Consider the following 26,843-nt stretch of genomic DNA (forward strand, 5'->3'; position numbering starts at 1 on the left):
CAGGGAAAAAAAATACTGTCCGAAAAATCCAGAGCATCACATGCGCCTCTCTCTTGTGGGGAAGGTTGAGCAGAGAGCAGAGAGCAGAGAGGCTGGCTCGGGCCTCTGCAATCAATTCTACTAACAGGCAGGGACTCTGACAAGGCCCAACGCCATCTGTCTGAACAGAGCCATGCCCCGCGTCGTCACGCCACGCTGGCACCTGGGCAACAGCCCAAGCTGGCACCCACAAGACAAACAAGCCCCCTCAGACTAACACTCTGTTCTTCAGTCTGTCCCTCTCACTTCCTCTCTTTGAACACACGCATTGTCACATACAGAACAAACAAAGGGACGTCATCTTTGGTTCGCCCAACAAACTAGTGAACGATCACACACAAACACAAATCACTCCCAAAAATAATACTGACTGCCAAAGTGGCACGAGATCTGAACACAACATGTGATTGAAAAATGGTTTCATTAAAACCCAGAGCTTGAAACTAAAAGAGAAGCTGTCAACAGAGTTCAAAAGAAGTGCTACAAATATGGATTTTATTTTATTTATTTATTTTTATTTATTTTTTAAATAAAAAAAGATTAATGTAGTACATTCTACAGAAAAAAATACTATTTTAGTCTTTATACTGCATGCTTACGTCAATGTGTTTCTTGCTGTTGTAATTATTTGTGAAATTTACTAGTAATTTCTGAGTGAAAATTTTCAAAGTAAATCCAACACCCAAGTTTTGTCAGGGTGCTTCTCCACACCTGACTCTTAAAAATGTTAAAGTGCACTTGTTAACACCACACATCTGGATATATACCAGTTATAACATTCTTCTCCACCACGTATGCCTTGCACCATTCAGAACAAACACAGATATGTCATTTTTAGTTCACCAAACAAATTAGTGAATAATCAAACACAAATCACTCACAAAAAGACCAACAGCCAAACCAGATCGAGATTTGAACATGACCCAATGAAAAATTATTTCATTAAAATCCAGAGTTTGAAACTAAAAGAGATGTCAGCATAGTTTAAAAGGCATGCTTCAAAAACAAAAAAGTTGTACATAAAACCAATATTATTGTAATACATTTTACAAGAAAATACTATTCTAGTCTTTCCAAATCTTTACATTTAATTCAGTCTTACTTACTGTTTCTATGTAACTATTTGCAAAAAATTTCCCACCAATTTCTGAGTGAAAATCCTTCAAAGTAAATCCTACACCAAAGTTTTCTCAGTGTACTCTCAAGTGACTCTTTAAAATGTTAAAAGTACACTTGTTTACTACACAAGTCTGGATATATACCAGTTATGAAGTTCTTCTACATCGCCATACACGTACGCACTATCAGATACTGAACATTAGTACGCCCAGAAACTAGCAAACGATCACACGCAAACACAAATCACTCACAAACAAGACCAACCACTAAAGCAGCATTAGATCTGAATTTGACGTGTGACTGAACGAGCTCGGGACAAAATGAAAAGTGATTTCATTAAAACCCAGAGCTTGAAACTAAGAGAGAAGCTGTCAGCAGAGTTCAAAAGACACGCTACATTATTAGGACTTCATAAGGAACCCGAAACATCACAGGAACAAAGAAGAAAGAAAGAAAAAAAATCACACGGCATTGCTAAAGTTCCTCATCATTATGCAAATGCCATTTTATTCCATTTTATCTCTGTCTCTTTTTCCACTCTGGCCATATGTGCTGTGGCTCATGTTGGGGCTTCAAAAGGAGGCTCAGCCAGGCCACATGCAAATACTCCCATCTGGGGATCAAACAGCCCAAGCTGATCACCACACACAGGACACACTGCAGGCGCAGAGATGTGGTCAAACGTCACCGCTGACCTGTGTAAAACTCCCAGCGAGCTCTCAGAGAGGAAACCTGTGTACTTGCCTCTCCCTGTGGGACGAATGAGTGCCTGTCTTAAAGACTACAAAAGCAATCTAACACGAGTAGGACTCAATATCGGTGCCTTAGAAACCAAGCGTTTCGACAACCGTGTCTAATGAGCCTTTAAAAGCGTTTCTGAGAGTCAAATTATTCCAGACGCACACAAGACTGGATTGTCGCTACAAAAACTGTGATGTCGATACAAAAAACATGCTTGATAGTTCCTTCATAAATCAAAATTAGCAGCCCTAATCAGAGTCAAACAACCACTTATCAGGAAGGAATGATTCATCAGAGTCAATCCCTCCTCTTTTTCCTTCTCTCTTGAGTGGAGGAAGCCGCAATAAAGAGAAAATCAGCATTTGGGAGCATGTCATTGTTCGCTGACTGTCACTCAGATTGCCGAACATAAATGAGTTCTGTACACCTGGCTCGTCCAATCAAACGAGTCCAATTAAGAGAGAAGATTAAAACTCTGAACCTGTTAATGCAGACGTTCTCACTGCTAACACTGCCTGTCTTGAAAAATCATAATCAAAACTGGGTGTGCCCGTATGCCTTAGTACAGAAATCTCTATTTTGGGTGGCCACTTGTGTTGCCGTAATTTTAACACAAAACAGCATCTAGAGTGAAGCGCAAGCTGTTGTATTACACTGATATTGTGTTGTCGCCAAATTAGCAATGTTTCTTTATACAGGCAGGTTCATTTGTAATGCATTTACTGTAACTAAAGCAGATGGGGCCACATACGAACACACTAACCACTCAAAGCAATCACTGGTGAGATCTGCAAGAGAAATAAGTGGCCTGTCATATACTGTACACTTTTGATTTCATGTTCATTTTTCATCATAATGCTAATATGATGCTAATAAGCATTAGCCAGCACTTAAACTAATGATGTTAATCAATTCTAATAATGTCCACAATGATGACAGATTTATTAAAAGATTGTGTTCAATATAGCTAAAATGATTGACAATCATTCAGTCCATGGGAAACGATGACTTTTTCCTGTTTATTAACTATGGAGTCTAAAATGATTTCTAATTTACATTAATCTAATTATTATAAAGTAACTGTATCATTTATCTCCCTACATATGGTTATATAGCGATGCAAAATTACTCATCACTGCATAAATATGTATGGCTGCTTGGGCAAATGTTCATTTAACAAAATCAATGATTTTCTACAAAGTTGGTTTATGGGAAGTCTTTAGCCAAGCTCTGAACCACAACAGGAAAAAAAGAAAAAAAAATAACCACAACAGGAAAAAAAGAAAAAAAAATGGAAGCATTTTTTTAGCATCCAATTAACTGACAAAGGAATTATGTAAATATTTTACACTGCATTTCCCTATTTTGCGGGTCGATTGTTTGGTTGTGGAGGATTCAGCAGACTACTGCGATATGACATGTTTTATTGGAACCATACAGCATTATCTTGTAAAAATAAAAATAAAAAAAAAATAAGATTATTGGTTTGTTTTGCTTTCTACTTCAAAATTTCATGCTTAATTCAATGTGTTACCTGCAATTTCTTTGTGAAATTTACAAGTAATTTCCGAGTAAAAACAGTTTCAAAATAAATCTTACAGTACATCTCAGTGTACTTCACTTCAAGTGTTGAAAGTGCACTTCTGCATATATGCTGGTTATAACACTCTTCTCCATAATTTGATCAATTGTAAATATATGCAAACATCTCTTTTAAATGATATTGCCATTACATCTGCCTTCCACAAACAGTAATAAAGCAATGTTAATTGTGACAGGCATGTAGTTTTACAAATTTTATAAATAAGTTTATAAAATATTTTGTATGCATTTGGCCAATCAGCATACATTTATGTCACTGGTAGTTCCTTTAGAACTGTTTTAGACCCTACTCTGAAGGAGTAGCTCATTTGTTTCCCCCAAACAGAGTTTCTATAGAACTAAAAAAGTTCCTAGTTCCTGCCGTGAGAATACACCAAAAAGAGGATACTTCTGCTAATAGTTCTAGGAATTATGAAAATGTCCCTTCAATGCGAAAGCCCCTATATACTTACTATAATAATAACATTAAATTAACTAACCCTAAACTAAACGCCAATTCTAACTACATACACAAAAAATGTAGGATTTGCTTTGAAACAATTTTTACACAGAAATTGCTAGTAAAATTCAAATAATTACAAAGAAACTTCAAGCACTGAATTCAACATTTTTTTAGTAGGACTTCACATTCTTGTAAAACATGCTTCAGTAATCTTTCATTTACAATTTTGAAAAATAATTTTACAGTTTAGTAAGTACATGTTCTTGTTCTTAAATGTATAATTACACTGTTTAAAATAATGTGCAGGCTAATCTATAATGAGCCCCATTTACACAGAAAGGAGGTGTGCTTGCATCGAAAACAGTCAATTACTTCATTTAAATACAACAGAGAGCTATTTAAATGCATTTAGCACCTAGTTAAACTGGATTGTAAGTGGTTAATGCAGGTATTTGCTCTTAAATATTGTGCACAAAAGTGCTTCTTACATTCACCACACAGTACTTAAACATACACAGGAAGATCAGGGAAACATAGTAGAGAACAAAAACCAAGAGCAAACCAAAAACCAGAGCTAATGTTAAGGCCAAAATGAGAACTGTAGAAATCAATAGCAACAGATCATGTTACATGAAAATCAAATTGTGTATCACAGATCTCAGGAAGCCCGTCTGAGCCTTTTCTCTAAGGAGAAAAGCCTTGAGCAAGCGAGAAAGAGAGGAAGACAGATTGAAAGAGAAGAGAGACAAAAACGAGACCGACAACAAGGGGAAGACAGAGCAATAGAGAGAGATAGAGAGAAAGAAAGGGATACAAAGACTCAGAGAGACAGGTAGACAGACAGAAAAAGGGAGGGGAGAGAGAGGGTGCGTAAGAGAGCACAAAACAGAAAACATTTTACTTCCACTTAATCACCGAATCCCAGAATTTAAGACCACCGCCCCTTCTCTCCCCCACCATATACCACCAAATTACATCATACACTTCAATCTGGTCCAGGATCAAAGGGGAATCGCACGGGTGCCATGGAAACACACATCAAAGACTTCCTCTTCCAGCATCTAGTGTAAACCTCTGCAACTGAATGGTGTTCGCGCAGAGGAGACGTTGGGGTTTTGTTGACTTCTTAAGAATAAGAATATGTCTGACAACTGCCTGAGCTCAAATTTGATATTTACTGATTGAACGATATAACACTGCTGCAAACAGCAAAATGAGAGATGTCAATTACATTGATGTTAGAGACAAATGTTTTTTCTACAGCACAAAATAAGACTTCATTAGAATGGGCGTCACAGTTAGAATTCACAGAAAGTCTGGGTGTGATGTCACAAAATGGCAGAGACATTTCTCATAAATGAATTTGTGATTGGTGTACTTTTTGTTATTTTTTAGGATTAACATTTTAAGGGTTGTGAGTTCGAGTCTCGGGCCGGCAGGAATTGTGGGTGGGGGGGTGCATGTACAGTTCTCTCTCCACCTTCAATACCATGACTTAGGTGCCCTTGAGCAAGGCATCGAACCCCCCAACTGCTCCCCGGGCGCCGCAGCATAAAATGGCTGCCCACGGTGTGTGTGTTCACAGTGTAGTGTGGGTTCACTGCTCTGTGTGTGTGCACTTCGGATGGGTTAAATGCAGAGCACTAATTCTGAGTATGGGTCACCATACTTGGCTGAATGTCACGTCACTTTTTTTTTTTTTTTTTCTAAACATTAAATTAGGTTATGCACAAACAATTTCACATGATCTACTAATCATTTCTGGGATCTTGCAGGGCAGCAATTGAACAATATGTGTCTTGATTGTCATTATTACAATATTACATTATTATAATAACATTATTATTAGGTTCCAGGTTCTAATCCTGGTTTATTTAATTAATAAACCAACTGTACATTGGTGGATGCATATTTGGACTGGGGTGACATTTGTTTGAAATTTGTTTTGTGAATTCACTAGAACGGATAGCAAGCTGCTGAAAAGCAATAGATTAGAGTCCAAGTCTGAGAGGTGCGAGCTGGAGAGAAAATGCCACTGTTGCTTTCCACGACTGATAACAACCGCAACAACCATACAGAGGTAAAAATAACACATTCCAGCACCGTATAGCGGTTCATTACAACACACACTAACCAAACAAATTCATGCTATAAAAAAAACTTTCAAAAAGTTGTGGAGACAAAAATTAGCCATTGCTAGAAAAGTGGGAAGCACACACACACACACAAAATGCAAAAAGCATAAGTTATAGCTATTAGATCCTGCATTAAAGGAATGTTATGGTTTAAATAGTTAAGCTCTATCACCAGCATGTATACAGTTAACAGTTCATAAAAACAATTAAACACAATTAACTATTAACTGAAATGAAATATTCAAAAACATATTTTTTTAAGGTAGCAGTCAAGGCAACATTTTTCATTTTCATTTAAAGTTCAAGCGCTAAAATAAATAAAATTTAATAAAAACTATACAGACAAATGTATAATAGTATATCAATGATACTAAAATAACAGTTTTCTTTGCTGAATAATGTTGTTGAACAATATCCTCTTTGCAATGGGACATAATTTATAACAATTTAATTGTTTTTATTAATAACAACATTTTAAATATAATGTTATTATGTTGTTATTATCATTTAATGTACTACTGCATACATACTGGCCATTCCACTCTTGGAAAAAAAAAAAAATATCTGTTGACAAATGTCAAACTGTGTGATCGACAGTTTGTGGCTGTTGTGGTGAACGCAGTGCACTGTATATGCATAATATAAATCACTAGACTCTGCTCTGTGCTGCGCAACTCTGTCAAGATGACACCAATCAATCATTAGTCGATTGACAAACGAGCGGTGTAGTGACAGGCTGAAACATTAGCGGAGCTCTTGGTACGTCAGATTGTGGTCTTATGGATGGATTAGAGGTATCATGTATATTGCGCTCTGTATTGATAGCAGCTAACAATGGTTGTTGTGTCAAATATTCCGTGAAGGGCATGTGAAATATTACATCTTCCTTTTGCTCAGCCTGAGATATGGACGATATTCGACACATTGTCCCAGGCTGCAGAAATGATTGGTTTAGAGTTGCACTCGCTCACTGAATCAGGTGTTCACTGTATATCTAAAATAAGCAAGAGAACAATGCGTTGTGTTCCAGCACTGTCAATGAGAACTGGGAATCAAGAGGCCCGGTAACAAAGGTCAGAGCAAATCATAAAACACAATCGTTTCATGCACGAAGGGGCCAACGTCGGCAACAGAAAAAAGGAGACTTTTCATAACCAAAGGCCAAACTGCTTCGGCATCCACGGTGTCATTTCTGCTGTGGGCCACAGACGCACAGGAATGTGTGTGTGAAGTTCACATATTGCTTTTCATCCAGCTTAAACGGAGTGACCCCCCCCACCTGTCAATCATCACAATGGCAGTGAACAAAACCCTCTAGCTTGTCACCCTGTCATTCAAATCCCACCAAAAAAAATAAATAGCGGGCAGGAAGCAGCACCGTATGGTAGATGGCTAGAGGGGGTGGGGGAGTGGGAACAACTGCCTTTTTAAAATAATTTTCTCCTCCATTTCTCAATGAGGGATTTCTTTATAATCTCCCTGAGGTGAGAATCATATTTTAATTAGGTCTACCTCTTGTTAACAGTTCCCCTCCCTGCCTGATCAGTGTACGTGCTAGCAGGGCTGTCAGACTCACTCACGTTCAGATCAACCTGGATCAGATCTTCTCACTCTCACGACACCCCCCAAAAAACAAAAAGCCAGCTTGTGCCACGCTAGTCTTTAAAGGAGGAGTTCACAAAAACATGAACATTTAGCAATTTTTTATACACCTTTGTGTTGTTGTTTTTTCCCTAGAGAATACCAAAATAATATTTGTAGACATCAACGGGACCAAAAAAAAAGAACACTACAAAGGTTAAAACCACCTAAATTTAAAGCATTATTCTGTGGTCAGGTTTGCAAAATTGTCACTTTTTGATAAAAAAAAACAAGTAATTTGTGTGGATCTGATGAGTGCTTAAAGCATAGCACTGTGTTTATTTACACGCAAACAGATCACTTCATTAAAAGCGAGCAGTCTGTGTTTTCAGTGTCTCGCAGCAGCTTGGTTAGCAGTAAATGCTTCTCCACAGGACTCCATCTTTGCAAGTGCTGTGAGTTTGGTTCGCTTATAATCTGCATTTTAAAATGCAAGACGTGCCAACCATCTTTCCTAGTTTGTAATGAGAATTGTTTATAAAAACTGCTGTCAACAAAAAAGAAGCTTTATGGTCTCCCTGTGGTCTTCTGCCTAAAAACTGAAAATTTGAATGCAAAGAAATTGAGACATCGATGAAAATTATTATTGTAATTTTACAGTTAAATAATTTTTTTTTTTTTAATATATTTTTTTAATCATTTATTATTTTTATAATAATCCTAAGAAGAAGAAGAATATTAAATACCATTTTTTTTATTTCATAGTAAAATTGTATTATTGTGTTATATTACTTTGTCTTATTTAAATTTTATAATATAATTGAATAAAATATTTTAGTAATAATAAGAAATAAATAACTAATATTATTATTATAATTATTATTAATAATAAATACTATTGCTATTTTTCAGTATAAAAGTATTATTGTGATTATGTTAATATACTGCTTTATTAGCTTATAATAAAAACCAGAGCTAAAATAAAAACAAATATTTTTTACAGTTTATAATTTTTTTTATAATTTAATAAAAAAAAATTGAGTACAAAATACTATATACAGTAAAGTACAATAAAATATTATGAATAATATATTTTTGTTGTTATTATTGTATAGTTATTATATGGGTTCTGTGAAATACAACAGTGTGAATATTGCTTGTCAGACTTAAATTTCTGTTCATCACACAGAAGGTTGACAGTGTGGAGATATTAAAATTTTGCTGTATTACATGACAAAGATAAGAGAGTTAAAATAATATTATTACTCCCTCTATTCATGGCTTCATGATACTGGCCAAAGACCATCATGCAAAATCATGCATAACACATCAGACTAAGGTGAGACACACAAGGCAGTGTACAAACAGAAGGTTATGTGTTTATTTGCTGTAGGATTTTGTCTGTTGAACACAGAGCCAGTCACATGCAGTGCTGACATTTTACTTCCTAAACGGTTCCCCTGGAATCCGATGCATGTCAGTGGGGCTGGCAGACACACCCCACATGCTGCGCAGGACGTTGTGTTTCACAGAGCATGTTAAAACACTGACGTGAGAAGACAACGGTATATGTGACCCTGGACCACAAAACCAGTCTTAAGTTGCTTGGGTATATTTTTAGCAATAGCCAAAAAATGACAAAAATCATTAGGTGAAAGTGAAAGTCGTGACATTTGCCAAGTATGGTAACCCATACTCGGAATTGGTGCTCTGCATTTAACCCATCCAAGTGCACACACACAGCAGTGAGATGTGAACACACTGTGAACACACACCCGGAGCAGTGGGCAGCTAATAATATTAGGATATTAAGTAAAGATCATGTTCTATGAAGATATTTTGTAATATATCAAAACTTAATTTTTGATTAGTAATATGCAATGCTAAGAACTTCATTTGGACAACTTTAAAGGCAATTTTCTCAGTATTTAGATTTTTTTGCACCCTCAAATAGTTGTATCTCGGCCAAATATTGTCCTACCATAACAAACCATACAAGCTTTTTTACTCAGCTTTCAGATAATGTATACATTTTTTTAAAAATTACCCTTATGACTGGTTCTGGGGTCCAGGGTCACATATTTCACAGCTAAAATGTTAACACAAGTTCACTGAGACATCCATAAGGATATAAGCATGGTAATTAATCTCAACAGCACTAATAGAGCAAAAATCTGAAGATTTGTGTGAAAAACTGATATTATGGAACCGTTGCTGTAGTAATAGAGCTTAAATTGAACAGAGACACATTTGGAAGGGCAAGTTTAAAGTGGCAGCTGCTGGGAGGATGTTTCTGGTTATGAGAGCGACAATATAAATGAATTACAGGAAGAATGTCTAGTGTGTCTCCGGTGGAATTTAGTAATTGCTAAATGAAATTGACGTTAGACTATCCCACTTAGTCCTTACATTTTCTTTTTTGGATTCGTTTTCTGTCTCATTGTTTTATGACCCCAGCAGCTGCTGTGAGAGCAGTTTGGCTTCAGCAAAGAAGCTGTTTACGATAAGCACACTGTTGTCTGGGCAGACGTCAAAGTGCAGATTTATTCAGAGACCAAAAGCTCCATTAGTCTGAGTTTTTAATTAGCACACTTGTGTGAGAGGGTAATTAAGAATGATTTGCTGTTGCGATTGAGGGCTTGCTGATGGGCAAGACACAGACCCTGCTGAGTCTGCTTCTGACCCCAAACTCATAGATCTAGCTTCGGCCAAAACAAAGCAGTGTTGATGAAATTTGGGCAACTTTTCACTGGATCCAGTGTTACCCTGCCAAATGAGATGTAACAGAAGTCTAAATTGCCTACCGGTTTCTGGGTGTTCCATCTCTCCGATGCTGCCATCAGGGGTGGTCCGTTCGTAGTGGTCCTCGGGCAGGGCGAGGGGGCCGATACGTGGTCCTGAAGAGCTCTTGCTGCTGGGGGTCTCAGATTCTTCCAGACCACTGTCATAGTAACTCTGCTGAGAGGAGTCCTGCTGATCTTGCACGGGATTGGCTGTGGAGAACGTCACTCTGCGATGCGGGAGCTGTGATCGAGAGGAAAGAGGGGCCTTCAGTCCAAAACAATCTAATTATAACTTTAGGCCCCAAAACTAGGCTAATTGACCACTAAATTTGTAATATCACACTTCAGCAGACGGGCATTTTCAATATGTAATTTCCAGAGGGGCGGCTAATGAGGAAACATTTTTGTTCAAATTGAGGGGAAATGGTAAAGAGGGAATCACTTATTAGAGTATCTCTCGGCAGAGGGGAGAAAGGAATAAAACTATTCTTTGATATCACTGCTTAGGTGACCACATTGTTTTTCACAAGGCCAATGAGGATATACACTCATGCTGAAATACAGGGGCGGAGAGCTCATAAAACAGTGGAAATCACAGAATCCTGCAAAAAAGCCTCCATTCCCAATTCTGTGTGAGCTCACAGCTCGCCGACTGCAGGGAGGGATCGATAGTGCCAGGCTGCACACACACGTACAAACACACACAGACTGGCAAACAGAACCATTTTAGAGTAGGAATTAGGGCCATTAAGAGAGCAATTTCAGTTCATATAAAAAGCCCATTAACACAGCCATTTAAAACATATAGAGAGACCATTAACGCTACGTACTTCACCATCCCAAAGTCGTAAGGCTTTCTTTTCCCCGTCTAATTCAGCATGTTTTTTTATAAGCTCATTCATCAATTATGTTCTTGACTTCTCCTGAAATTTAACGTCCAAATTGTTCAGAAATGCAGTGCGCACACAAATATTGCTAATCTGTACATTTGCGTAGCTAGTCATGCAACATATTGCTCATTTACATACATGCTAGAGTTTTAGAAAAAGAAAATGACAGCATACTCTCCAAACGGTGTCATACATGTGCACTCCAATTACAGACAGCTTTGTTAATTATGAGAGGACTTTTTTGACGTGTTGCAAGAACGGTGTACGGTGTAACTGTAGATTGTTAATGGTTGTCCTACAACTTGCAGCTGCAACTTACTATAGAATTCAACTGAGGTGTGATCGCAACTATGCATACATAAATGGTTGATGGAATTCAAAGCCCATAATGTTTTATATATTAAATAACCATTTATTAATGTTGTATATACTTTTATGTACTATATATGCTAGATATAAACATTTAGGGGTTCGATTTCCAGCAACATTAACTATATTGTGATATATACTGTTACCATGATATTTAATTACTTGTACCATGATATAAGATCGTGGTCATTCTGCCCACCCTAAATCTATTTACTCACATCCCCTCATTGCTCATACACTGTACACACACTTCCACTGAACATTTGTACTTTGAGCTCACTCTTTACTCTGTCACGTCCATGAGTTGTAGGCCTGTTCTTTCGTGTGCTCCCTTGTGCCTTGGTATTTACGGTTAGTAAGACACTGTAGTGCGTAGACGAACAATCTCACTGCACAGTAATTACATCGACTTCCTTAGCAAACTCAGACATGGACTCACAGGATGAGTCCCTCTGTTGTCAGAGCTGTGTGGAAGTGTTGTATGTGTGCGGAAGAGAGAAAGAGATACAGGGGAGAACCATAGGGTGTTTTGTCTTGGGGCGGTAACTTTTTAATATATTTCATTTTTAAATTTTCTTATTAATTTCTAGTCTTTGATGTGCAAGGGACCGCATGCACACCATTCTTCGGGTGGTGCATGTTTAGTCATTGTTTTATCTATTGTAAAATGTGCTTATCATGCTTTGTAGAAAATGCAAATGGCACTGCTTGATCACTGTAAAGGGATGTGGTGATTACAAGGCCACATGTAGTATGCAAATTGTAGCGTTTGATCTACAGTGAGGGACTTTGAAAAGAAAAATCCTCAAGTGTGGTTTTATTAGGGAAAGTGCGTTATTACAGTTATGATATTTTAATTGCTAATATCGTTGCCATCCCAGGTACCATCCTGGAATAATGGCATTCTCAGCAACTAGAATTGTACTTCAGACACGCTGCTATTTAAATCTTAGAGAGGCATTTAGTTATTTAAATATGGATTCTTGCTTAAACTGCTCCTACAGGCATTGCTTGAGAGTCATCACTTTTATCAGCCCTTAGTGCTGGAAGCTGCAGCTCTGCAGTTCTGCAGATGGGGTAGAGTCTCAGCACACGGTCCAGTCTCTCTCTCTCTCCCTCCAGAGGGTGCACTGCAGAGCTGAGATGGGGGGGGGGGGGGTTGTGTAATGGGGGTAGCAGTGAGGCAGGACCAAGATAAAGGAACAGGCCCTTGGCTCTGGATGTAAGAGGGCCAGTCTCCATTCTAGCTGGCTTGAGTTCTGCACTGATGCCTGGAATAAAGTGATCCCTGATTAGAATCGACCTGCATGGATTTTCATGACTGTGAATTGGGTAACTGGAGTTGGGCACTTTGAAGGCAGAGGGTCTCGTAATAGAGTCTTGGATTGGAAGAAGACTCGGAAAGAGAATCTTAAGATTGTAGAGTGGACAGAGTCTTGGATTGGAGAGTGTCTTGTACTGGGCAGAGAATCTTGGACAGGTCAGAGAGTCTTGGATTGGAGAGAGAGAATTGGACCAGGCTGAGAGTCTTGCTTTGGAGAGACAGCCCAGAACTAGGCAGGGAGTCCTGGATTGGAAAGGGTCTCGGATAGGACAGAGAGATTTGGACCAGGCAGAAAGTCTTACTTTGGAGAGACTAGGCAGGAAGCATTGGATTGGAGAGGGATCTTGGACTGGAGACTGAGACTTATATTGTAGAGAGACTTGGACTGGAGAGGGTGAGTGCTAATCTGCTGTCTCCAGGACAGAAATGGAGAACTGTATTAGGGTTACTGGGACTGGCTGTTAAACTGGACTTGAAGCCAAAGAACGGTTTGATTATGCACCACAAATGTGACTGGACAAAGTAAAGAGACAGACTATATGCCTTTTAATGAACTGGAGTAAAACTAGAACAGTGCACATTGAAAAAAAATGGAATAATACAAACATGCAATACTGAATATGCAAGAGCATTTCACTTGACAGAAATAAAACCCAGAGATAGTGGGAGAAAATGGCATTTGCTGGGCTGGGGAGTCGTGTCTCTGAGCGTATAATGGAGTGCTGCCTGATATCTGTCTATTCATCACGTACGAGGTGTGGTTTGAGATGAAATACTCCACAAATGGATAGCCGATACACGGGGTGGTTTAAGCTGCAGGCAGGGCGGCGAGGCTGAGCTTTTCCTACCAGTGATTCATTCAGCCTATTACTCCTGCATGCTGTCATACCAAATGGCGTGAACTATGAGATTTGTCATTAGAAGTGGCAGCTCGATCCTCTGTACTCTGTGTAGGGCCAATGCAGGCTTTTACTGTGTCAGCGCTGCTGCAGCCTCAAACCCTGTACCAGTTTTAAACATTCTGCTTTAGGAGTGCCGCTTTCCAGGCAGGGAGGGAGATCTATTGAAGGAGAAGCTCTCATGTCTCTCAGACACAGAGGGGTTTGTATCTACCGAGCTTTGCTGGTGCAATTAGCCACTAGTGAATGCTAAACAGGTCTGACAATGGCTTTCTCCTGCCCTCTCACATTTCAATCACCAGCCCCTCTGCTTCTTCTTGTTTCATGTCTTCACTTTTTCCTGTTTTCGTGACCACCCCCTCCATTCTGTTACTTTCTCCAACACATTCCCAGAGTGCCCCTCCCCAACTCCCCATTTCTTCCTTTCTGTGTCTCTTTGAGAAGTCTGGACTCTTTGAAGACCCTAGTGTCACACTTCTTGCCTCCAAGCTATTGCACCTACAAAAAAAAAAAAAAAAAAAAAAAAAAAAAGGAAAAAGGAAAAACACAACTCTGGAAGATGGAAGAGGAAAAAGCCGAGGAGGTGAGAGTCGGATGGAAAATAAGAACAGATCCGTATGTGCCTACAGAACCCCCCCACCACCACCTTCTTTTTCTCAGCTGTCTGTGATTTTATGCTGGCTGCATCTCTTCCGAGGTGCACTCCTTCATTGTCATGTTTGTTTGCGCAGCTCATTTTTCCTCTGCTCTACATGGCTTCTGAAGCAGCGGCTCATTGATCCTCACACACGCCTGCAGCCCTGCAGCCTGAACGCTCGCTCAGATCCCCTTTAACTAACGCATGGCGGCAAGAGTTCACCCACCGACTTTAACCAAGCGAGAGCACAGTGGTTCACACTACATCTCCTACTTGGTGTGGGTGCACAAGGGCAGGAAAGATATCTAAATTAACCATAGGACAGCAGCTGAAAAAACAACCTTCAATTTCTAACATGTTCAAACAGCAGACAGCACAACAGACCTTTCCAGACATGTCAATGAAACATCTGTACAAAAAGTTGGGTTTAATGCCTTGAAAAAATTACAAAATGTTAAAACAAAACAAACAAACAAACAAAAAAAAAAAAAACATCCGTACTTCACTTTATTGGTCTAGGGCCAAAGTTTTAAATGAGGGACCACTGGGGATCTGTGAAGAGATGCAGTATAAAATATACAACATAGGCAGTGAATTCACTTAACAATAAGCATACTACTTTTATTCGCAGCCTTTTTGTTTTTTATTTCAATATAAAATTTAGAGTCTTAGTCACTCAGAGTACAAGTTAAAGGGAGTTTATAATTCAATGAAAACTCTGTCATCATCTGTAGAACACTAAAGTAGATATTCTGAATAAAGTTCAGGTAAATGTGCTGAAATAACACCTGAATTAACTTAGTGTTATTTCTATGCAAATTAAGCCTTATTCACAAAACTCGGTGGTATTTTCCTGCTGCAATGAGCACTGCTCTATTAACATGCACAAAAAAGCTGGTAGAAATCACAATTTTATGACAAAGAGATGCTTGTGCACATTTTCTACTGATCATGGCAGCAGTTTTTAATCAAATGACGATCAAATTATAGAGAAGAGCACTATAATTGGGCATACATTCTAATGCATGGTGTAGACGAACACACATTCACATTTGAAAGAGAATCACACCTTTATATAATTTACATAATTCTTTAGTGAATTGGGCACTAAGAAAAGACAGCGTGGGCAATTAAGCAGCACTAAAAGCCAGAATAATGCTTTCTCAGTGAATTCTTCTAGTGTTAATCTTGTCAATGAAATACAGACAGAAATGTTTGTTAAAGTTTTAAGATTATAAGATTTTTAATTACATTACAATGACGACATGATAATTAAACTAATAAAAAAAAATACTGATGATGAAAATATAACAAGCAGTGCATTAATCTATTACCATTGTTTCCAAAGAAGAAAAATCTAGATGGAAAATTATTTTTACAAGTTATTTAGGTCAAAAGGAAAACTGACAGCTAAAAGCTTTTTAAATAATCAACTCTTAACTATTTGAATGAATATTAACTAGAGATCTTGTATACTTGTATACATTTAAATTCCTAATAAATTTGTTCTTCATTTAAGTTGTTCTAAAGTGAATTAATCTTCCTTTAATATATTGTGGGTTCCTGGGTTGACTGTGAGTCTTTGTGAGAGATTTGTAAAAGTTGAAATGCCCTGGTCTAGACTATATTCAATAAATGATTATGGTGAGCGCAAGACATATAACATAATTTATGTTGTCTGCAACATCAGATGACACAGCCATCTAATCTAGAAGAATCTCTGTCCTGACTGGGAAAACATACAGTAGCCGAATCCGCAACCCAGCTTTGGCATTTTCTTGTTAGACTGCGATGGCTGTCATTGTTGACCTTGCCGTGAACCCATAACCTTTCAAACTCTTCGGCCTCCTGTCCATCAGCGGGACAAGATCCGAAACAAACACTAATCTACACTCTTTATAACACCTCTCCATCTCACCTTTACTTCCTTCACACCATCTAAATTTTAACCTTTCTCTCCTCCCAATTTCTTCACACCCTCTATATTTTACCTTTCTCTCCTCCCCGTTCTCACCTGGCATCTGTCACTCCCTCTCTGCCTCCCTCACAATCTCTCCATCTCTCCCCCACCCCACCTTTCTGGAACTGTAGGCCACCATTGGGATTTGGAGGAAATTGAATTGAATTATGAAGGAATTTCTCTGCAGTTCGATTGGCATCATTTCCCCCCTCACAATAGAACATCATTCTCATATCTCTTCGTGTGAGAGAATGAAAATAGGCCCGGGCGCCATTCTCTCTCTCATCCTTTTAAATTGAATTTTTCATATCAGAGGGCACCCGAGACATCTGCCGATTCTTTTAAGGCTGGGGAGAAAAACCCATTTCATAACATATGAGAGGTTTATACCTGCGATTTTCCAACGTGAAAAATCTGACTTTCTGCGAGAGAGAAGAGTACGGATCCGTCACAGCATAACATAAAATAATACAAGTCTCTTTTACAACACTAGAAGGTGGAGCTGTGTCAGTGGTGCGCAAGTGTCAAGTTTTCTGAATTATACCATTTAATCTGGGTGGATCAAGCAGTGGATATAGCATTTTCTGCAATAAGTCCTTTATCCTGAGGGATGCACTTGGTCAGCCCCACTGCAAGTGTTTGTATTCAGAGGTGGGCAAACACTTGGGCTGGGTGTCCTAAATTGCATTTCATTTGTGCTGTGTTCTGAAAGTCCTTGTTTTGAAAATATTGAGTGACACTGGGAGAGCCAGTCGGAATATTAAGCCACAACGTGGAGGTGGAAGGGAAAGGAGAGTCACAAAAAAGAGAGAGAAAAGCACTTGCGAAATTAATCCTCAGTATCCACTCCCAAGTGGACACCTTTTTCCTTCTTAAATCCATTTCTGAGTTAATATCTCAGTCCCTAAAGCTCCTGGCTGGAAGGCATGCATGAAGCTCAGCTTCAAATTGCTTTAAGGACCTGATATATAATGGGATTGTGGTGAGAGATGACAGCGTGCGCTAGACTTTAGGAGTTCCCTTCGGAATTGTTTTTTTGCATCACTATTAATAGACTATGATGGAATAGCTTGGAAGATAGTTCACAGTTAAAAATTATACTACTTAAAACAGTTACTGTATCACAGTGGTTTTGTAGAAGTACTGTAAAGGTGGTGTGGGAAACTGCCCTAGTTCTCAAATCCTGTACGTTTCACACATTTAAATTGGCCGCATTGACGATACACATGAGAACCAATGAAAAGCGAGCACAGTTTATCTTATTGTCTTGCTATGCTTACATAAACAAAGACGTTTTAGCATACATCATTAACATTATAAAGCCTACTTGGATACTTTAATTATCGACTAAATAATAAACACAATCAAAACACAATCTGCTACATGCATTCTGTCATCTGACTGTCTCTCATACTTTTTTTTAGTAAGTGAAGGTATGAATGTGAAGGTATACATTGATATGAAGCCTTAAGTATCATTCTAAAACGTTGCCCTTTAGGTTGTGGCTCACATGTCATTTTGCAGTGAAATCTTATATTTTTATAAGGTAAAATAATGTTTATATTTAAAGTAATATTTTAAGATTAACTTATGGACTGAAATATCTTAGCTAATTATTAGAAAAATCATGATATAATGTATATATAATGCATTTTGAGGAGGCCTATTAAATTAGCATAAATAGTAGAAACGATGGTATTACTCTCATCAAGAAAACATCTCTCAAAAGAATGAGAAGAAATAAGGGCGATGATGTCATTAAAAAAATGTCAAGTTATAGTGCTGCAGAGATATCAACCTTAATTAGCATTAGCATTACTAGCCACGGCCCGACAGGTGTCGTAATACCAGTTTCGGCCATGGGAGGCGGTATGCGGGCAACATAACCACCAGCCAACCTGCAATACACGAATAACTCGCACGGCTTGTGGGGCGTACTGGAACCTGATGTCAAGCAACCGCGCTCGGAATCACAAATCAAATCCGATAAGAAAAGGAGCCGAAACAGAGTAAACATCGGCACTGCTTTCCATCGCTGGAGACAACTGATGGACTTGAAAGAAATGAGCTTCGACTCCGAACTTGCAACATTTCTTTTGGATTGGTAAGTAAGATGCTGTTAGTATTTCGCTAGAAGTTTGTTTTTATATGTTTGCGTATTTTTTTTCGGGAAGTTATAACATAGAAATGTATCGAAGGCTGTTCGATAAACGTGCTAATGTTAGCGATGGCTAACCGTAGCTGCGTTTTATAATTAGCTAGCTATAACTTACCCACAGATCCGATCCGGTTTTCACCTGTTATCTACCAAAGCCTGTCTCTACCAAGCTGATGCTAAAATGTAACATTACCTAAGAAGCTTGAAATGTCTTCGATGATAATGAACCCGAGAGAGAGAGAGAGAGAGAGAGAGAGAGAGAGAGAGAGAGAGAGAGAGAGAGAGAGAGAGAGAGAGAGAGAGAGAGAGAGAGAGAGAGAGAGAGAGCCGGAGAGAGAGAGAGAGAGAGAGAGAGAGCGCCCAGAGCGGTCAAGTTTTTGAAAGCGTGTGAAAAGAGTCAATTGCGTGTGTCTCACGGTGAATGCTTGAGAGTTGGCAGCTCTGGTTACGTTGGTTGGCGCTAGCTTGGTCAACATCAGCTGTCTGGATGTTGACCAATGATGTTGACAGAATGCTGTCTGTCAAATTAATTTAATTGAAATAATGTGTCTATACAATTCAAATTGTAATATGAACAAAACGAATATGAACATATTCACTGGTAAAGGTGAAGGGGAGTAGCTTGAAGATGTCATGTTTCAAAATCACTTGACATCACCCAACGTTCCTCTGGAGGCAAAACGTCCTTTAGGCTTCGGCTATGGCTCTAGGGTTGTTGTGAAGGTAGGGGCGGAGCATAGAGACTATGCCGTTTCTCGTTAGAGTAGACCAATTCACTTTATTGAGGCATACTGCCCCCATCTGGTATGGAATGTGGAGTATGACTTGATTTTTTTGCCAGACATTACACATGGCTCCTTTAACTGTATGCTTTAAATTGTCAATGTATTGCATTGCATTATATTTTTAACCCCCACAATAAAATAATAAAACTAAGCATTTTAATATCATCTTACTAAGACATATTTTTGGGAGATACAGAGTGACAACTTATATTTATATGCATTTTATGTAAGTAGTATTTTGTACTATTATTTTATATATTTTATTTATATTACATATTTTTGGTTGTTATGTATCTGTAACCTATATTTTATTAGATTATTGGAGTACCATTTTATTATTATTTTTTTATTATATTGTGTTTTTATTTATTATTATTATTATTAACCTTTTTTGTATAATTAAATGTTATTTAAAAGTTACTCTGCAAAACTGAGAATAACAAAAACTATTTTTGGATCAAATATTTACTAAGTAAATACACCCAATTAAATACCCCCCCCCCAGTAGCACCACTACTGTACCTAGACAGTCTTTTTTTTATCTGTATACTTTCCTACCTTCTTATTTAAAAGAGATGACTAACCACACTCTGAATTTCCTTAACATATAAAATAAGAGAGACTATATTAAAAAATAAATTTTAATTAGAAGATGGAGATCTCTTTCATCTCCTGCTCAGAGCGCTCTGCCATGGCCATGGAACTAGGACAAAATTCTTTTATTGATCCATTTGAGCAAACCCGTGGTTTGGCAGCTGCCTAAGTGTGTTCAACCAGACGTAAAAATGACTCTTACTTTTTTCTTTTTTTTTCTGCAGCGAGGCCGGCTCGCTCGCTCATGTTCTTTCTCCCTTCGCTTCTGAAATCAGAAGGACGTCTTGTCTGGAGTTCTGTTTGCAAATATCAAAGGAATTCAAAGCATTTTAAAGATCCCAAGCAAATGATGGAGTAGATGATTCTGCTCACATCTCATCCTCCGCCTACTTTAGCCAGTGGGTGAAACAACACGGCGTAGAGCTGATGAATTCAAAGCTCTGTCCTCTTAATGAATTAAAAGCTGATTACAGATGGGTGAGTATAGCTCTGGCTACAGCTGGGCCTTGCAAGTGAGCTGAGGGAGGGAGTGAGAGAGAGTGAGAGAGGTTAGTCTTTAATGAAAAAAAAAAAAAACAGAAAAAAAAACCAGAGCCGGATAAAACCACTGCCGTAAGCCAGAAACAAACTATCTTGTGAAGCCTGGTAATCAGAAAGCATTGATCCGACATTTCCAATTAAGTGAGGATGCATGTAGAGTTGAGGAGTTTGTGATTACGCATTCATGCGTGTGCGTGCGAGGCAAAGTGTTTGTCTGTGCTTAGTGTGGTGTGATAATGGCTTGAAAGTCAAGGCATTCGCTCTCTCTCTCTTTCTCTCTCTCTCTTTCTCTCTGTGTTTCTGTGCATTATCTGAATTCACACTAAAACAAGCTAACCGAAGTTCTACACTGTACTCTGCAATGAATGGAGTCAGTTTGTATAAGCAGTTAACATATAATATAGTAGGCATTTATTGAATGTGCAACCAGAGGAAAAAAAGGAATTCAAATATGTAATATATATGTACAGTTGCAATCAAAATTATTCAACCCCCTTTGACCTGCATGGCATTTTGCTGCAGAGAACAAAATTTTATGAAAACAATCCAACAAAGGCATTAGTACACTATTAGGGAAATTTTTATTAATACACATTTGAGTAATTCTAAGAATGTTGATGAAGTAATGAAGTTACTGTGATGAAGTTGTAGAATTAATGATTCAAATTGGCTCTAAACATGAATGTTCAAAATTATTCAACTCCCAAAAGTCAAAGTCTTTTATTGCTTAAAACCACCAATAAACACTGCTTGGGGGTGCTTAGAAGGTTCTGTCACCTCTTTACTGCAGTCTTGGCTCATTTCTCACCTGAAAAAGCTTTCAGATCACTGATAATCTTTGGCTTTCACATTGCCACTGCTTTCTTTAAATTTAACAAAATATTTTCAATGAGAATTAAATCTGAAGACTTAACAGGCCACTCCAGGACATTTTACGACCGATCCCTAAGCCAAGCCTTAGCATATTTGGATGTATACTTTGGGATGACTGTCTTGCAAGAAAGTCAATTGATCATCATCTTTAGTCTTTGCACCAAAAGCATCACAATTCTTGCCAAAATGGCCTGATACTTCAAATAATCCATGATGTCCTTCATACAGTCATGATTTCCACTTCCTGCAACCGTAAAACACCTCCATAACAAGACTGATTCTCCTCCATGTTTGACCATGAAGGTGGTGTTCTTCTGCTCATTAGCTTTGCCTTTTTTGGACCAGACATACCGCTGATTCGTGGGTCCAAAAAGTTCTAGTTGGATCACTCCATAAAACATTCTTCCAGAACTCCACAGGTCTATGTAAATGAATTTTAGCATGTTCAAGTCTGCATTTTATGCTCTTCTTGGTCAAGAGTGGCATTCAGCAAGATGGCCCTAGATGAAGACCATACTTGCCTTGTGTTGTTCTTATAGTCTGCATTGAAATGTTTTTCCTCCTTTCATCGGGTCACCTTTCAAGTCTTTGGCAGTACATTGCAGGTTTTTCCCTCAGTTGCCGTGATCAAACATTTTATGATATTGTGCTTTTTCTTCAACACCCTGAAAGGTTTTCTGATACAACATATTTTAAGCTAAGGAATACGGCTACAAGCTGTGTCTCTAGGAATATTTAATGACATGGAAATCTTCATGTAGCCTTAGACTTTCTAAAGTAATAAAACTATTTCTTCACTATAGCTTCTCTATAGCTTTTGTGAGAGCTGTTGCCTTGTCATATTTGCTACTCAACTTCAGCACATGCATGGGCTAGGGATTGGCCTTCCAAGCAAAAATAATATTAGAAAATTGCTGGGTATTATTTGATTATTATTCGAAAATCGCACCCCTCCCCCACATGCACGCACAAACACCCATAAACAGAGAAAGAGGGAGAGAGACAGGATTCACGATTTCAATCTGTATGATAAACTGTTTAATTCAGAAGATAGGCTACCGAAACTCAGACCATATAATGATTGTAATGTGCTGAAACATATTAATATAATATAACATTTCCATTTAAAAAATGGAACCTCTAAAGGATTCAGCATCACCTCTAACCCAGTCGGGGGTGTTTTGTGGTCCGCACAGAACTTTGTCCTTACTGTAACCGTTATATGCTATGCAAGTCTTTTTTTTTTAATGCCATGCAAGTCTACAGTGTGTGCATGAGATAATGTGTTCTTCTGTTGTCTTTGACAGCTTTTAGGTATGTTATTGCGGCGCCAACCTCTGCTTACATAAATGTGTAACCACCGCATCAGCACAGAAAACATGGGGGAATTTTTTTAAGACAATAATCGCACAACCTATTCGATATTCTATAATTAAATCAACTAATCGAATATTCGAAAATTGTGATCCATCCCTAGCATGGGCTAATTGTATGTATGTGTAACAGCTCAAGCTAATTCTGTTTTCTAATAGAGTTTCTAAAGGTTTAATTGTGTTTTAAGACAATTTTGTTCCCCACCATACAAATAAGTGATTAAAAACAGCAAAGTTGAATAGGGGTTGAATAATTATGACATAGCTGTACTATTAAAAAATCTCATATCTCAAAATATTACATTTTATATTGACATTATCACTTTAAATATGCCAGTAAAGTGTTAAAAGTCCTTAATCCACAGAAAAGCTTGTATTTGTAAAGTACTGCAGAAAATTTTTGATTGAAACTGTATGCATACATTTTGCTTCCATAGAAATATTCAACCTAGGAGTGTGTGATATACATATAACAATTTAATGTTACAGAGTTTATTCTCCAAATATAAGCATGATTGCAAATGTTATATAAATTTAATGAACAGTTCAATTAACAGGAAGTTAATTTTAAGTGACTTACATTTTAGATACAACAGTTCCTGTTTTTGCTGTATTTTAACAATGAAAAGAGTTCCAAACAAAGCCACAGCAGAACTGTTTTGCATCTCTGAGCAACACTATGGTGTTTTGTTACTAAATTAATCAGCCAGTTGAACAAACCGGTGAAATGAATGATTCAATGAGTCAGTCATGCAGTGATATTATGTTTTGTATTTAAAGTATAAACAAAATCAAATTACAAAACCATTACAAATATCAGTTTTCAAAAATTTATTTTTAAACATCAAAACATTATTTATGGATTTGTAACTGCATGTTAAATGCATTCATGTCCTGCATTAAACAGTCTGTGTAAATGCATCTGAATGCAATGCTAAATGTTTAAAGTAAGAATATGACAAAAGATGCTGCATATATTTAATTAGGTTAGAAAAATGCCCTTATAAATGTAATAAAAGGTCAAATCAATTCAAACTTGTTGTAAAAGTTCATTTCAGTTATTGCTGTAAATTAACCACCTCACATAATATGAAGAATATCAAAAGCTTTTGGGAATCAGTTGTCCACAGCAGTCCCAAACCTGTCAAAATACCAGCACAATAACGTGCTCAGCAAAATACTGTCTAATTATCTTTAGACAAAATTCCAGAGAATGTAGAGATATCTCTTTTTTTGTCATTATCGTACACCCCTAATTCAACCACTTTAAATGAATAATTTTATATCTTTCCATTGCTTTTAATTTGATTATGTCATCTGTAATGGTTCATGGGATTGTAGTTCTTTCCCTTACTAAAGCAGATATGTACACAGTCTTGTACATTGCAGGTTTATCTGAATTTCAAAACCTTTTTTTTTTTGTTTACTTTAAATAAACCCTATAAAACAGATTCTGTTCTGACTCACATTCTGACTTTGAATGTGGCTCATCCAATCATATTTCATTTTATAATTTATACACATCTGTTACCACACAGTTGAATTCTAGGTAACACTTTATAAATAACTGTCATTAATAAATCATTAACAAACATTATGTAACGCTTAACGGATCATTAGTTAATATATAATATATAATATATATATGTTTATTTAAATTTTATTAATAAATGTTTTTCAAACATTATGTAACGCTTAACGGGATATATATATATATATATATTATGTAACGCTTAACGGATCATTAGTTAATATATAATATATAATATATATATTAAATGTATTAAGCATTACCTAATAATTAAAATTTCATGTAAATTAAAATGCTTACAAATGCCATTAAACTTCTAGTTCATATGATCATGCACATCTTGAAAATCTACAAATGATTTTAACAGATGTTATTCAATATATAGAAGCTTTTGTTAATGTACAACACTTTTGCTGCTGTTGAGGTGTGATACGGGTAAGGTTAGGGACAGGTTTAGTGGTATGGATAGGTTTAAGGGTTGGTTATGTTGTGGTGTGTTTAAGGTAGTGTTTTTGATTGGTTTAGTGGTATGGGTTTGTTTATGTTTATATTGCATTGTTTTGATAAATGGTGTATTTTCTTGAAAATTAGTTCCCCCCCCCCCTTCCTGTTGGTGTAAGATTTAAGGAATATTCTGTTTAATGATACACAATAGTATACTGATATATACAGGTATGTGTTGAATTAATAAAAACATGTTTCGCACCCAAATTACAATGTGTTATGTCTTTACCAAGCATTTTTGCTAAACTTAATTAACCATCCTTTAAACAAACGTTGAATGTCATTGAAAAGTCCAATGCCCCCACCCCCCAAAAAAGAATACATTTTTATGAACATTTACAAATGATGAATAGTCTCAACTTTAGATTGGGTGCTGCAAAAACATTAACAAATGATTATTAAATGATTTAAGATGTGCAAATAGTAGAAGTCTACACAACAATCAAAGACCAAATATGGGAATTTTACAGACTGTGATTGAGCTAATAAATAATATGCAAACATGAAAAGTGTGCGAAGTGCTTAAAATGATTAATTAAGCTACTGTATATTTTCACAACATTTGTAATGTAAAATGAGCATTAGCTTATATGTGAGCTGAAGTTTAATGATATTTGTTAGCATTCAAAAAGTACTAAACAAACAAACTTGTAATCATTGTATAATTTCTGTTAAAATCATTAATAGATTTTTAAAATGCATTAAAAGTTTATTGACATTTGTAAACATTAACTAATGGTCCGTTAAGCATTATAAAAGGTTTGTTAATGATTTATTAATAAAGCTTTTAATCATTGTAAACTATCTGTGAAAATCATTTGAAGATTAAAAAAAAAAAATGCATGATCACATGAATTGAAAGTTTAATGGCATTTCTACGCATTATAAATGATGATCTGTTAATCATTTGGTAATGTTTAATAAGTTGATTAGTTAACATTAACAAGCACATTATCTCATATTTCTAGATATGTGAATATATATTAACAGATGATTTGTTAAACATTATATAATGTTTGCTAATGATTTATTAATGAAAGTTATTATAAAGTGTTACCGGTCTATGAGCCAGTATTAAAGATGATATTGATTATTGTGTATTCTTATTTATAAAATTTTTATATTGGCCATTTGTTGGTTATCAGCCATCAGCTTATCATTACCTGGACAGAATTTCAATATCACTGCATCCGTAATTATTAAAAAATTGCCATCAGGGCCCAAGACAACATGTCATTGTCAAGAACACCCATTACCTGTGCTAAAAACCTGCGGCAAAGCTTATTTGCTTTTATATCCCCAGCCCCTTTTATGTTTGTTAATTAAATATTTTGGCTAATATGAAAATGCTTCCATTTCTGCTATTTTCTTCCATAATCAGCTTAAAAAGTGTGAGAAAAGTAGGCAGGTGTTGGTCTACATGTAAGTTTGCAGATTTCACAACATTTCAAGACTTAGTTTGCTTATTAATATGAATAAGCTTAAGGGTCCTGTCACCTGCTCCCAAACCCCTGGATAACACAGGGATTGAAATGTACCAGCCTTCCCAGAACCAGTGTTTTCTTTTGCAGTTCAACTCTCTCTCTCTCTCTCTCTCTCTCTCGGATTTGTTTCAAAGATAGCCCCGTCGTTTCTCATGGAAATCAAGAAGTGAGTCAGCTAGTTGGGGATTAGAATAGCAGATGGGAGGGAAAGGAGTTTTCTCCAAGCTGCAAATTTAAATATGCATTAGTTTTATTGGAGATGTTTTCAGCCAATCAGAAAGCTGGGATTTGAGACACTGGCTTTGCTGGGCTTTATAGGGGTTTTGTAGGTCAGTGGACTAATCGTGAGCCAGAGGTGATGTTCTGCAGCAGACACTGACCTCCATTACACTACTGCAGGACTTTAAGAGAAACAGATAGTCAGACATAGAGACGGAGATACTCATTAGTCCCATGTTAAAGCAACTCATTTCAGTACAT

The 26,843-nt window shown here is 37.1% G+C and overlaps 1 protein-coding gene across 1 annotated transcript in view; it reads right to left on the bottom strand.

The window, feature by feature from the left end:
* The window catches only part of LOC109093379 (protocadherin-1-like), an 85,937-nt gene that overhangs the window by 17,904 nt on the left and 41,190 nt on the right, over window positions 1-26,843 (bottom strand). Inside the window, exon 4 of the mRNA XM_042732399.1 lies at window positions 10,464-10,683. Coding sequence (XP_042588333.1) covers window positions 10,464-10,683 — 220 coding nt within the window. The remainder of the gene's footprint in view (window positions 1-10,463; window positions 10,684-26,843) is intronic.

Source organism: Cyprinus carpio, chromosome B10 (assembly GCF_018340385.1).
Source record: "Cyprinus carpio isolate SPL01 chromosome B10, ASM1834038v1, whole genome shotgun sequence".
Taxonomy (NCBI): Eukaryota; Metazoa; Chordata; class Actinopteri; order Cypriniformes; family Cyprinidae; genus Cyprinus; species Cyprinus carpio.